This window comes from Papilio polytes, unplaced genomic scaffold, assembly GCF_000836215.1.
Source record: "Papilio polytes unplaced genomic scaffold, Ppol_1.0 DF824047.1, whole genome shotgun sequence".
In the NCBI taxonomy this organism is placed as follows: Eukaryota; Metazoa; Arthropoda; class Insecta; order Lepidoptera; family Papilionidae; genus Papilio; species Papilio polytes.
In genome coordinates, this window is record NW_013525157.1 from 1,676,251 (window position 1) to 1,690,810 (window position 14,560).

The window sequence follows — 14,560 nt, forward strand, 5'->3', positions numbered from 1 at the left end:
AGCATTTTCCACGAGTGTTAAATCGTTCTCTAATGACCCATTATTAACGCTATTTTAGCTAGTGTATTACATACACCACATCTATATCACACATTGGTTTAAATTGCGGTTAAAAATATGAAGATATATTGATCCTTATTCATTGCATTCAATTTATTAAAAGTTATGTAAGGAGAAAAATTTGCGAAGGCGTTCGCTGACTTTGCTGAGTTTTTATAAATTGAATATTAAAAACTTCTCTGGCTGGCAAGAAGTTTTGCAGCGAAAAATATATCTTGATAATATTACAGTATACAGCACAAAATATTTACAAATTTAACTTAAATCAAACTGTTAACTTTATATTACTTATTGATAAACTGATTATCTGAATAATAGAACTTGTTATACGTTATTTTCAAAATTCATTAGGTTATTTCGTGGCGTAATCGATTTTATAATCTGCAATGTCATAAATGCGTGTTGTCATTCGTGGGTCAATCTTTATTGCCGACATTAAAACTTTTACGATTGCTTACAACCTCTTATGTCTGTCTTTAACATAGACGGAGATGGATATGCGATTTATTGATTTGTATAACTATTTTGACTATCTTCCTCGCAAACTATTTAGATTTAGATTAAATTATTCAAATGTCATGTTTCACGTTTGTATACTAAATTGTAGACAATATCACCTTTCTTATTTAATCTTCAGCTTCTTTGTGTTCAAAAAAATATGACGATTATCCAACTAACATACCCGCGGAAGCTGCCAATTGTCTATCCACCAACTCTTCCGACCACTCGAACACAAGCTTTCATTTTATTGTAAACGTTAGTATATCTTTGTTGGAATATTCGGCCATTTTATCACCGTCATGACTTTCTCGATAATTGTTTATATTATAAACGGTATAAAAATAATTATTATAGATAAAAGAATCATAATTAAATTAATTATATCTAGGGTTTCTTTGCAATGCGAGCGACAAACGATTACTTTAAGAATCACACGTTCGCATAATTTGAAGCTCATGTAGCACACTAACCGCAGTGCAAGAGCACGTCAGACTTCGCTTTGCAAAATAGCACCAAGCGCTCTCATTATGAGAGCCCGCTTGTGGCTTGTCGTGCTAAAGATATGCTATTTTCTGATATTTTGTTCTACTACTGTGACATGGAGAATAGCCTTTCATTAAAATTATGAGATGCAATTATACTTTGTGAAATAGGATTAAGAAATTGTAACGAAATCAAGTTTTTTTTTAAATAGTTGGTTGAGACTCGAATACTTAAGTTGATTCTTGATTCTACGACTTATAATGTTGTTAACTAATCTTGCTATCTATTATGCTGCTTCTACGGCTAATATTTTAGAATCTCAATTACATTTTGATAGGAAAACATTTTTTCTTTGGCTACGTATTATGGCGAAAGCTATACAACATATTTTCACGTAGTTTTATTGGGTCGCAAATATTGTCGGAGGTAAGTTTATTACTCTTGCCCCGACATAAATATTAGCGAGAAATATGCCAACGTACTTACTCAGTATCAGTATTTACAACGGCATTTAAGAAGGAAATTAAAAATATCCCCCGCAAGATATATTCGAAAACAGGAACAATGAAATGAAGAAGCTTTCAAATGCAAATAAATGTACGAATGAATATTAGTACGTTACCTTTAGAAACAAATTAGTAGACAGCTTAAAACCAGTATAATATAATGTGTAGTTGAATTAATTTCAATGTGATACATTTGCACAATTAAAATTGAGTGCTGCCCCTGGTTTCGTACAACGCGGCTGACGGCTCATGGCTGCCGGCTTACGTCAGAGCTCACCGCACGCCGCACTCGCCTGTTTGATAATCTCTGAGTGACACTTGACGCTGGGCCTTGTTAATTGTAGCATTGAGGCGAAGTTTTTAGTAAAATTTAGATTTTTCTAGTAGAAAAAGTTTTTAGTTAAAAAAAATACTTTAAAAAACATTAGAACAGCAATGGCTAACAATATTGTGGAACCCTGCTGGAAACCATATATGTATGATTTCCTCAAAGCAATATAATATAGGTTCGTCTATTACGGTTGAACTATCGTTATTACAGATATTGATTTTTTATAATGAACTCTTATTATTAAGTACTCTTTGGTGCTACGCAGCGTAGTTACGTTCTACGGCCCCTCTACGATAAACTCGGTGCTTCTTTATTTCCCATTGGCTTAGATATATACATTTAAATATGAAAACATAAAATTTAGAAACAAAGGATCAAGAACATCTGAATAAGATTGCCTGAAGTAAATATTAAAAATATTAATTTTGACTTTGGCTTAAGTTAGATTCTTTACAAAATCTTAACAGTATTCTGGATTCTAAAGAATTTATCTTTATATATTGAATAACTCCTTTTTTGTTATATGCGAGTAGTTAAAACTGTGAAGGAATGCAATTAAATTGGTTTATATCGGCCACAAAGACTATTAAAGACTAAATACCTAGCGGTGCATAAATTTTATTCAATATATTACTATTTTGTCTTTTATATTTATGGTAATAACTAACGAAAATATATAAATTGTCACGAAACGGATTTATATAAATCAATAACTAATGAAAAGAATATATCCTGATAGATGAAAATATTACATACTTAAATTAGGGAGAAAATAATAAAAAAAACATATTGGCTCGTAATACCTATTTTTATGTTCATTAGTCTCTTCTTTTATAAATAACACATATTCATACTATAACTAAGCTATTACAAATCATTGCAATAATCTAAAATGTAAATCACTGAGCGCTTACGATAACTTAAGTTATTAATATAATTGTATTCACTTGTACGATAAATTGAACTTAATTAAGTCGAGAAGCTGACGGTGACAGTTAGTAATTTCTTAATAGTTAAATTAAACATTAAAGTTTGTGACATTAAGTGCTTAATCTAAATTGTTGTTACGCTACAGTACCTACAAATAAATCTTTTTCAAGCAACTATTAGATGCTTAAAATATTGTCAATTTTTACTTCCAAGATAACGCTTGAGAAAATGCGTCTATTATTATAATTATTAGATGCGTGAATTTGCTGTACATTACAAGTAGTGAATTGTTACGTTTTTTTTTTATTAAGTAATTGTTTTAATATGATACGCTACGTTGTCATCGAATCATTTATTTTCCTTATCAGTTAATCTCGAGTTGACCTCGGAGCTAAAGGAACAACTAGCGCGATTTAAGTAAGATAAAAGGGTCAAACGGCTTAATGTACGTTCGGAAGTGGCTCTCGAAAATAAGCGTTCCTAAGCGGCGACGGGCGGAGGGCGACGACGACCCGTACAATTTGCTGACCACGAACCTTGCTCACTTGGGGCTATTCCCACAACTACATACTCTTAAAATTAGATCACTAAGGTCCAAGTATCGACCAAAACTAATCTTCATTAAGTGGAATCTTGTTCCAGTAAGAAGACTCTGAAACTTTTATTGCCCAGAAGCATATAATTTCACAAATACTTTAAAACTACTACAACTGCAATAACTTAATTCCTTAGTTTGCCAAATACTGACTTTGGAAAGAAACAAAGAAAACTGTGAATTTTCTTACTAACAGGCGCTACTTCTTTATCCAAAAGAAAGTCGCCGTCTTACTTTTATAATTTTATTAAAAGGAAAAAAAAACTTATTTTTCTTTTCTACATCTTTTTTAAATAGTGACTTGTAATATATTTTATCACCTCATGGAATAGGTATTTGTAGTTATTGCAATATCTAGTTTTACAGATAAGTCAGGTGTTTCCCGCTAGTCGTAAAGGTTCATCGAATGACGTAATATCGAAACGAAATACGTAAACAAGTCACTGGTACAATCTAAATGTAATCTTATTGTTATTCCCATAAGGTTATTTATTCCTAACCCTGACATATTGAAGACATTTCCTTTTGATGACGCCTTTTTGCAACTAAGGGTTCAATGTCGAGATAAAACCTTTCAAACTTCGTACTAAAGGAAAAAGACATCACAACTTAAATTTATTACATGTTTCTTTTGGAATTAGTTAATATGTTACTTTCGCGTTCTTTTTCACATAATTACAATGTTCGACATAAGTGACTGTATGAAACATACATACTTATTAAGATAAAAAAGCAAGTTTAAAGAATTCACTTAATTTTGAACGCGGGAAGCCAAATAACACTATTTCATGTAAATAAAGATTATTTCGGCTTTTACTTAATACAAAACGAATTTGATCACACAATTACTGGGTATATTCCGTATTCTTTCCAATTTATTAAATGCAAAAAGCTACAGTGTGAAACATACGTTCTCAGTTCATTGGCTAAATAATCGATATGAGGCGCAAAGACACTGGTGCGAAAGCAATATTACAAAAAGCAGAAAAAAAACTGAAGCTTTGACTACAGTATGCTATTGCCCTACATGTACAAAAAAACTTCACTAACATGTTTTACAACGATATTTTTCAACTCTTTAAAGTAAATACTTGTACAATTTAAAATCTATTATGAATTTAATCTCAGTACTCAAATTTAATTCCGGCAAATGGAAAATGTCTGAGTGGTTCAGGATGCCGACCTAAATAAAGTTCTTTTGACTAAGATATTCAAGTTAGTTTATCCAAGTATTAAACTTTGTAATACTTGAATTGAAATGCAAACGATTATCCTCTGTGATATATTTCTTAAGATTAAATGTTAATGTAGGTATATCGGATGTCATTCACCATCGGTTACTTCAAGAACTTCTTTACTTACGAATCAAATAATTGATCGAAAACTTCTATTCGTGGGTATCCGCAAATGGCATGCCTCGACATTCAACAAGTTGTCAACTAAACTCTCAATAAGCTATTGACATACTCGTACTCCGTTACTTGATTATTACCAATAAGTACGAGCCCAAAACTTGTTTCTACCATATTACATGTTGCTAACTAGCTAATTTGATTTGATTTTGATTCAATCGTATTTTATTCTTTCCATCAATTAAATTTAAATTATTTTAACCGTTTATAATTTGACTAGAAAAATCTTAAACTGTTTGAAAATTGGGAACTGAAGTAATTTTTCAAATCTACAACTAAATGATAGGAGATTTCATAGCTTCTTTTTTCATTAGATTTTCCCTTGCGGGAGTTTTGTAATGAAAACCTTAACGAACCAATTTTTTATGTCCTCTCTTATTAGAGATTTCACACTGATATCCCAGTCCGCCTCTTCAACGGTATTAAGTTAGAATAATTATTTATGCGTTAAGATAAAATCGTAATATCTGAATTGCTAAAAATTCAACACTTAGAACGCATCAATGTTATATGTTTTAAATAATGAAATAAAAATTTAAAATGCTTGTTCTTTTTTTTTACTTTAACCCAGTGTATTGATAAATATTATGTAAACAACATAAAAGAAAATGAATACAAGAATGCTTTTATAATAAGAGAGAAGGGTGGATGAGAGCCAATTCTAAGAACGGTTTTCCAAACAATAGAAAGTATTTGGCATCACCGACAATTCCATGCAACAAGTCACAACTCTAGGCTCTACATTTTCTATACAAAACATGATTTTCTCAAAAATCTTTCTACAAATTACTTAGTCTTTTTATTGTGTGTACATGGTGATAATGTACACAAAACGTTAATAGAGCCTATTGATTAAGTAAAATATAAAAAATCATACTATTCAGGAAAATTATATAACAGCTGGTTTTTATTGAATTTACAGTTTATGGTAAAAGCATAGGCACGAGTACACCAAGATCGTTAGCACCCTGAGTAAGAAAGAGATACAAAATCGATCGATAGTTTGCTTAGACATTAACCGCCAACCACTGCATTGACCTCATTATTTAGGTGTTCTTTCAATGCAGTAAAAAAGAGTCGAATTAAAAATGTCACATCCTCGTGCGTTTGATTTTTTTTTTGTTAAAATCAATATTACCCTTAATAAACAAATATTATGCCAGTAATAGAGTGTTCACATTGTTTGCTAAACAAAACCGCAACGTTAAATGAGTTTTAATGACGGGGAAACTTCGTTGCAAAGTAACGTGTTCAGAAAATGGCAACATGGTGCCCTTTTAGTTTTATAATTAAAATTTTCCCTCCTACATTTATAAAATCAATCGATTAACATACTTTGAGAGAATGTTCAGTCAGTGATAGCCTGTCGCGTGCAGTTGATACCTAAAATAATTCGAATGAATATACTTAATTTCCGATAAGTGTATAATTGTCGGAAATTACATTTTATCACGTGAATATGTTGCAAGAATCCTAAAAACAGAAAATCATTAGTATAAGCTGACTGAAAGATATACAGCGCAAATAAACGTGAATAAATGAGATACAAATAATGTAAAAAATACATCAGTCACTGTACCTACGTTCAACGCCTCGTGAAAACTTCCCGTGTTCTTCCAGCGAAGTATTTGTTAGCAAAGCTAAACAATTTTACCTTAACTCCATTCATCTTTGTTTAATGAAATTGGAAACTTTATAAAGTTATAATCGATTTTAAAGCGGGATATCTAGAAGGTTAAATGTAAAATGATAATAAAGGAATTGCTATAACATTGTTTAAAAAATAAAATTAGTTAAAAGGCTGTCTGAGCTTAAACTATAAATAGAACTAAATTTATCATAATAATTCATTACTTGGAATATGTCAACCTTATATGTCTCATAATGATTTATTAAAATATATAACTTCTTCTGGTCCTTAAAAAGCTGTACATAGTAAAGGGTTTGACAGGCGGACGGGCGGATTACTAATAATAGACGTTTGAAATAAGAAATAACACCGCAAACTGCTTAGGATTTCCATCATTTTAAGGTGAGGACGTACATATCTATAAAGGCCACGAGTTAGTTTAGCAGACGGAAAACAGATTAGATGATTGACAAAGTGTGTGCGGTGTTCAAGTTAGTATAATATGGGTTGGCAGGCTCGAGCCGTCCGCCGCACGGCCGGCCAGTGCGCGCTCGACCCGTCAACCCTTCGCACAGCGAGGACTCGGTGGCTGAAACGGCGCTCTCCAAACGAAACTCCGACGGTAAGGACAAAAGCTACACCGTCTCGACTCTTACAAAATACCTGACGCAACAGATTAAACACGCGCAAAATATTGCTCAGTACTCTTTAACTTACTTACCAACTTACTATACTATAGGAGGAAGATAGTCAAAATGTCTTTGACTTAACACCTTAGATCCACAAGGTGCTTAATTTTCATTTCGATGTTTTTAGCCAACACGGTTTACGCTTTTGGTGAAAATAAAAAAAAAAAAAAAAAACGCTTCATTAGCTCGCCAGCGAACAACTTCAAAATTTTCGAATTTTTCAAATTAACTAAATAATAATTTATAACTACAAAACGTATACATATATGTACTATTTCTAATTTGAAGATTCACGTTTAGTCTACAATTTATTGTAACCCCGCACACCATTGTAAAATAAATGAAACGTTAAAACATATAATGTAATTTAACAAATCTCAGCTAAATAACGAATATCGACAACTCGTTAATTTTAAACGCCAAACAGAATGTTGTAATTTCTCGAGTCCAAGTATTTTTACGAAATGATAAATTTTCTCGTTCCTCTGTTTACTGCCATAAATATTCCTCGCATAAATAATATTATCCGGTAATGGTATTTGGCTTCTACCCAAATGCTCACACTAATTTTATTACATCTGAACTTTAACTCATTTCTTAATAAATTTGTACGCTATGTTCATTACTAATTTATACATGAAACTTGACATAATTTGTTAACATAATTTCTACTAACAGTGATGCTTACAATATACATGTAAAAGTAGCATACAAAGTTCCTTAAAAGATAATTTTATTTACTGGTAAACAAAAAAGATATCACTCTTTGCTTCGGCTATAATCAATGCCAAAAACCCGAGCGTAAAAAAATATATTTTGGATTTATTTACAGAGTTCTAATGCATCCATTAAAGTATTAATTTACAAAAATAAGCTAAACGTAATTTATCTATTAAAAGTATTACCAGTATAAATGGAAGATATAATGACTCTATAAAAACAAAATTCGCCCAGTAAATACTAAAATCCATGCTGTTTGCTGTTACGGATAAAATTCTTTAATTTATACGTTTATTTTTATTAGAGTGAAACATTATATGTAACATATGGGCGCAGTATTGTCTTCGTTTGTCTGTATTAGCGCGCATAAATAACCGGTTGCTTGAGACCTAGTTTGTTTACGCTGCGCTAATCCAAAATGTGCCGCGCGAATTTAAAGACCGTTACTCATCACGCTCCATTGCATGTGTATGCAATAAGCATTTAATACACTGACGTGAATCTGTGTGTCATGTACTTGTATTTCAGTATTACAAAAGTCATGGTTTCTTTTACACTTTTTGATTTTAGAGAGAAACTTGTTTACTTTAATGTATATCTCTAATGACGCAATCTTATTTATAACTTGGAGTCAATATCTACATATATTGATCGGCAAAGAAACAAACTATTATTGTTACTAAAGAGGGAGTGTGAGTGTGACTTCTAAAGACGATAATGAAAAGTCGAAATATCACAAATAACAATAATTAATTTGGCCTTTAAGGAAGTAATTGAAGTTAAAATATGTGGTAAATATCCATAGGTGTACTAGATTTGCATGTACTAATAAATATGTTGGCAATGAAGATTGTCCCACGTAAATAATATGAGAAAAGTATGTAAAAAGCGTACAAAAAATGTATTAATCTAAAGTTTATACATCATCTTAACTGAGTGAAAAGCTGGCAATAGCACAAATTTTAAATTCGATTTAAAAGAAAATAAATGTTAAATTCATTTACATCTACTTTCTTGCAACAGCGGTTTGTTGTTGCCACGAAGTTCGTTAGGAATTCTGATTCTCTGAGTGTCATTTTGACCCTCTCCGACGGCCGTCGGTTCCGCCACTTATATTTGTATGCTAATTCTTACTCTGCAAGTCATTAATTATTTTTCGGGTGGTTGTACTGTCGTGTTGCTTTTGCGTCGAAACAAACACAACTTTTTGTTCCACTTTTTATTACTTATCATTTTGTGGAGTCGTAGAATTAATAATTTTGCTTATGCGCGAGAAACGAACGAACTTTAGTATCTTTTAAAATTGGTATTATATTCGACGCTGAAGCCGTAGGTCATAAAGATAACGTGATGAAATTTTACTGCCATTTTTATTCCTATCATATAATTATTGTAAATAGGGACATGGAGGTTAAGTCATTATAACCAATATAGTATATTTTTTAATATGATTGTAATCGGTAATATATATGCATATTTTAATTTTGTTTTCATAACGAGGTGTTTGTCATAACAAAACCAAACTACAATCCATATCTTTGCGGCTGTGATCGATTGTGCGGGCGACAACATTTTGTAAAGTACCAGTCTCGGAAAGCGTGATGGATGAGAACGAGTTTGAAACATCTGCACAAATTCTTTATTAATTGTCGTATATAAATTATACTGGGTTATGTAAAAAATTACCACTATTACAAATTGAAAATTTTGATTACTAAACAAGCTATTTCTTCATTTTTTTTATTTAATTGTACTAATCTAAATTATAGCATTTACTTTGTAAAGTCTATTAATTTAAAAAAGTATCTACAGGCTTTCAAAGAGATTAAAGTAATTATCATTTTAATATGAATATTTAAATTAAGACGCGGCGCGATGAATTCTTAACTAATTCAATACCCTTTCTGATTTTATTTACATAAGATATTTAATTCTTAGAAAACTCTTCCTAAAAGTCCCTGAATTTTTAGATATATTACAAAATTCTAATTAATTTTAGTCGTATAAATTACCTTGTTCCTCGCCACTTTAGATATAGCCATAATATATCTGCTGCATATCTTCTTTTATCTTTCCATTCGATCCAGGAATATATAAATAAATATTTATTAAGAGGCGATCGTGATTATTATCATTTACGATTAAAAATTATGTTAGCAAAAGTTTTTCAGGTTGTTTTTTTATTACTTTCTATTGGAATAGATATTTAATAAAAGAAACCCACATCGTATCTGTATTAATGGTCTTGTGTCCTGCACGTTCAGTTCATTTACAATACTGTCAATACAGTATGTGTACGCAGTTTTTCTGCGTTGCCTCATTTCTATTTGTCTGTGACAGTTCAATAGTTTAACAACTGTCTTCATTTTTAACAACTAGAAGAACATTCCAGTAGAAGAATTCTACTAGAAGAATATTAACCTAATGAGTATAAATGCGATATTACACATCGAATCTAAGATATGAAAAAAAATCTTTCAATGTGTTCTCTACATTCAGAGCGAGAGATTTAATTTCAGATTTCAAATCATACAAGATTAAAAACAACAAACTCAAAGAAATAAGTTTGCTAACAACTGTCGAATAATGTTAAAGCGAAATGGGTAGGAAATAAACTTCCTCGACCGTACACGTGTTTAAAAGTTAGGATTTCCCAAAGCGCTTCATCACCGTATATCCTATCATGCGGCTGATTTCTGTGTAAATAATTACATGTTTAAATGTCAAGATTTTCTTTTGTGCAGACGAGGATGAGGAGCCCCGTTGTGTGACATTAACTCCGCGTCATAAAGCTGCTATCAGATTTATAAGGAAGGTACGTATTTAAAAAATTTAATGATTGACTGAATATACTTAATAGTTTTATCGACAATTTACTTAAACAGTGTATTTTTAAATGTTAAATTGATGTATACAAATATTTAAAATTTGTTGACATTTACAAAGATATCAAATTTAAATATTACTAATAACAAATCATTTACATAAATAAATAACATTGTAATTTCTACATTAGTACACATCTGAATATTTGCATTTCTAAACGAAGCATTTATTGCCAATTATCATTATAAAAATTAAATTACTTGATAGCTTAAAATACAATTTAACATTTCGTTAGTTAGTAAAACGTAACAGAACACAGGTTTAATTACATTAATAGAACAGACACATAAAAAAGAACATTTCAACTTAACATATGCTAAAAAAAAAGAAAATTTATTCATTTACGTACTGGCAAAGACTTGATTCGAGACATTTTTTAACTTACAGTTGGAAATAGATGTCAAAATATTAAAAACAATGTTAAATAATATGCTTTTACTTTTATAATAAAAAAAAAACTTTAAATCAAACAAAGCAAAATTAAAATTATTAGAGTTAGTAGTTACTAGATTGCACTAGTTTACCATTTTATTTTAAAACTAGCTTGGTGTTATAGTCCAGATAAAAGTTATACACTCGTATAGCTCTATTGAGGGGTTTCGTAGCTCTTTATGTTTTTTATGTAGCAACAGTAAATATTTCTCCAATGTTTTGCTTCTATGAACAATATTAAATCACACCTAATTCAGAATCAGCAATAGTTGTTTGAACACTTCAAGAGAAAACACTAATACAGAATTGATAAACAAATATTTTTCTATTTTATATATACTCGCATAAGAGAAGTTCACTGAAATATTGTAATGTGGAATCCTGACAGATGAAGTATTTTGTGGCCCGACGTAAGTTTAAAGAAGCGCTAAAGCCATACGACGTAAAGGATGTTATAGAGCAATACTCCGCGGGCCACGTGGACCTGCTGGGCCGAGTGAAAAACGTCCAGACTAGGTAGTACCTAGCCAGAGACATCAGTACGCCTTGCACTTACCATTTACCTACTCTACGTCCTTCATACATTCTCTCGTTTGGTCTTCACACCTACTGTGTCTTGTTACGTTACCTCTGTAGACAAGTTTGGCTTCAAATCTAATACTTTATTATACATAATACTCTGTAGTGTAGTGTGTGTATCGCTATCTTTAATTTTCGACATACATTGTTGACACTAAGTTTCACATAAAAATTATATAGAATATGCCTTTACCCTCTACTTCACTTCACAATCTTTAATGTAGCTCTCTTCGATACAATTATGTTGGTGTTGTAAACAATAGCAACAGATATTACGTATAGATACATCCAAGTGGAACGAAAACCTTTGAATATTCTTTTCGCATGACTTACCGATTTACTCGTACACTAAAGACTCATTAGAATAGTGGTTCAATCATCAAGATTTGTTGCGCCGCATGATACGAGTCGTTAAATTGTAAACGTTTAAGTTGTATTAATAGTAAATTACTATACATTTTAATAGGACAACGTAATCGTTGCTTTCAGAAGTATTGTATTATTATCTCCATATGTCTTTAACTTAATTAATAAATTTAAACTAATAAAGCTATGAGACGAAGTTGCTTGCGTTTGTTATTTTTTATTTTCTATTAAACATAAAATATTAAAGAACATATCTAACAACGTTTTAATAATTTATACTAAAACAACGCCTATAAAACCAAAAACGACTTTATTAAAATAATAACTTTAATATAATTTAAATACTTACAAAATTTGTTTTGTTGTATTTTGTAAAAAAAACACAGTTTTTTGGTCTTTAAAAGTACAAAAATTCATAAACATTGTGACGAAAATTACACTTTAAAAAATGAGTAATAATTAAAACCGTAATTGTTTCACTCCCATTAAACAATTTTTAAATTTAAAGGTTCAAAATAAACGACGTTTAGTAATTAAAAGAGCACATTATGCAGGAATTTGCATCACTATCAGGAACATATTTTATTTTCGTGTAGCTCAAGTACTTTGTCGCGCGCAAGAGATTTAGAGAAGCATTGAAACCTTACGACGTGAAAGACGTCATAGAACAGTACTCCTCCGGGCACGCCGACCTCCTAAACCGCACCAAGAACTTGCAGTACAGGTGAGGTCCTAGCTGGTACTAGCTGGTCCTAGCGCAAGCGCCGCACCGGCCCCGCGACGCTTCCATCACTGCTCCTCATCAAATACCATCCGAAGTTACTTAGCATTTATACAAACAAGGAAATCCTACTTGTTTATTCTTTGACAACGATCGAGAAATACAAAAAAAAAACTTGTAGATTGTAGCATTGACACCGTATCTCCTTAGGAATAGGCGTAGGTATAAATCAAGAGCCTTTTGCGAAAAAAAAAGTATTTTTGCTGTGAGTTTCTTTTGTAAGACGGATAAGCTTAACTGAAGTAATAAAACAGTTTCGCTACTATTTTATGTCTTGTTTTTGTCTAATAGGGGTATTTTATAGTAAGTCGAAGCTGATTAGATTATTATTTACTCTTTAGGAATACATTCTTATTCTGTTTAGATTTTTAAACTTCCTTGAAATTAACAACGTAGTTGAAGTCAAACATTTGCATTAAAATTTACTTCGATATTTTATCCTTTCAGATCGTAATGTTTATATAATTAATTTGTTAAGGATTGTATGTATGTATAGATTTTTCTGAAACAAATAAAATACGAAAAGAAAACAGGCGCTGTGTAAACCTACAATAAGTTTATGTATTTCAAAATGACTTGTAGACGGATAGTTATGGTAAATCTTTTAACTTTCAGGCTCTGATCTGCTTTACTCTATTTACGTATTCTTCATGAATTATAACTGTCGCCAGTGCACGACAATCATTTAGCTTTCTTACTAGAGCTTTGCACGACATCTACGCTTGCACTATGTCACTACTCGTATAATTTACTTGTCTCATGTCCTTTGTAGTTATAAAATAAAAGTTGGTTAGATACATTTTTTATATATAATTAGTATTTTGATAGTAATATTTGTTTCCTTAAAATATGGGCATTATGTTTATTTCAGTTAAATTTAGAATACAGAGTAAAAATGAATCATTACAATATTGTATTGATCTAAAATACCGATGATGATATTTATGTAGATAAAACAGTGAGCTGTTAGTAAGTTGATGCGCTGATTGTTTTGCTACATTTTTTCAAATTATATAAATATATTTAATTTCCAACACATATGTACATATAAAAGCTTCTACCCGTTTCTCTACCGTCCAGGACGTATGTGTAAAGGCAACAGAGATGCCTCAAGGCCTACTGTAACAAGTGACCTTAACCTAATAGAAGTTTTAAAATTGCACTAATAGAAAGTTACTTTTTCATAAGTGGTAGACACTCCGGAGCTACGGTCCACTTAGAACTGAATATAACTTTGTGTTTGTTCTCAAGTGAACTATACAATGTTTGAGAATTTAATTTCATAAAATAATCATAAAATTTTCTAATTAATTATAATAACATATTAGTAAACTGACATTTAAAGTAAACCTTGATATAGAGCTTTGGTTATTTTAGCGAACGCTGAAGCAAATTGCCTCAAAACAATTCTATTTCAGCGTTTTGTTATTGTTTTCACTGTGAAACTATACAACTACCCAAAGTTTGGTATAAACAGATTTTAGTCCAGAGCCGTGGCGATACAACATCAAAAAACATGTTTCATCGCTCTTATTCTAAGAATAATTAATTCGTTGCAAAGAAAACATTACAATTAATATAAAAACATTATTATTATATGTTGTTCAGTTATGTTTTCTTCTGTGTCTTTTAATGCGTTTGTTCACAATTTTGTGGCAT

The 14,560-nt window shown here is 31.0% G+C and overlaps 1 protein-coding gene across 5 annotated transcripts in view; it reads left to right on the plus strand.

Annotated features, from left to right (window-relative positions):
• The window catches only part of LOC106100660 (potassium voltage-gated channel subfamily KQT member 4), a 42,709-nt gene that overhangs the window by 22,047 nt on the left and 6,102 nt on the right, over positions 1–14,560 (plus strand). For 2 of the 5 annotated variants that reach the window (XM_013279612.1, XM_013279616.1), the window contains 3 exons: positions 6,963–7,070; positions 10,602–10,672; positions 11,564–11,691. In XM_013279612.1, the coding sequence (XP_013135066.1) occupies positions 6,963–7,070; positions 10,602–10,672; positions 11,564–11,691 (307 nt within the window). Of the gene's footprint in view, positions 1–6,962; positions 7,071–10,601; positions 10,673–11,563; positions 11,692–12,716; positions 12,845–14,560 lie in introns of all 5 variants that reach the window. The other 3 variants (XM_013279613.1, XM_013279614.1, XM_013279615.1) reach the window with 3 other exon arrangements.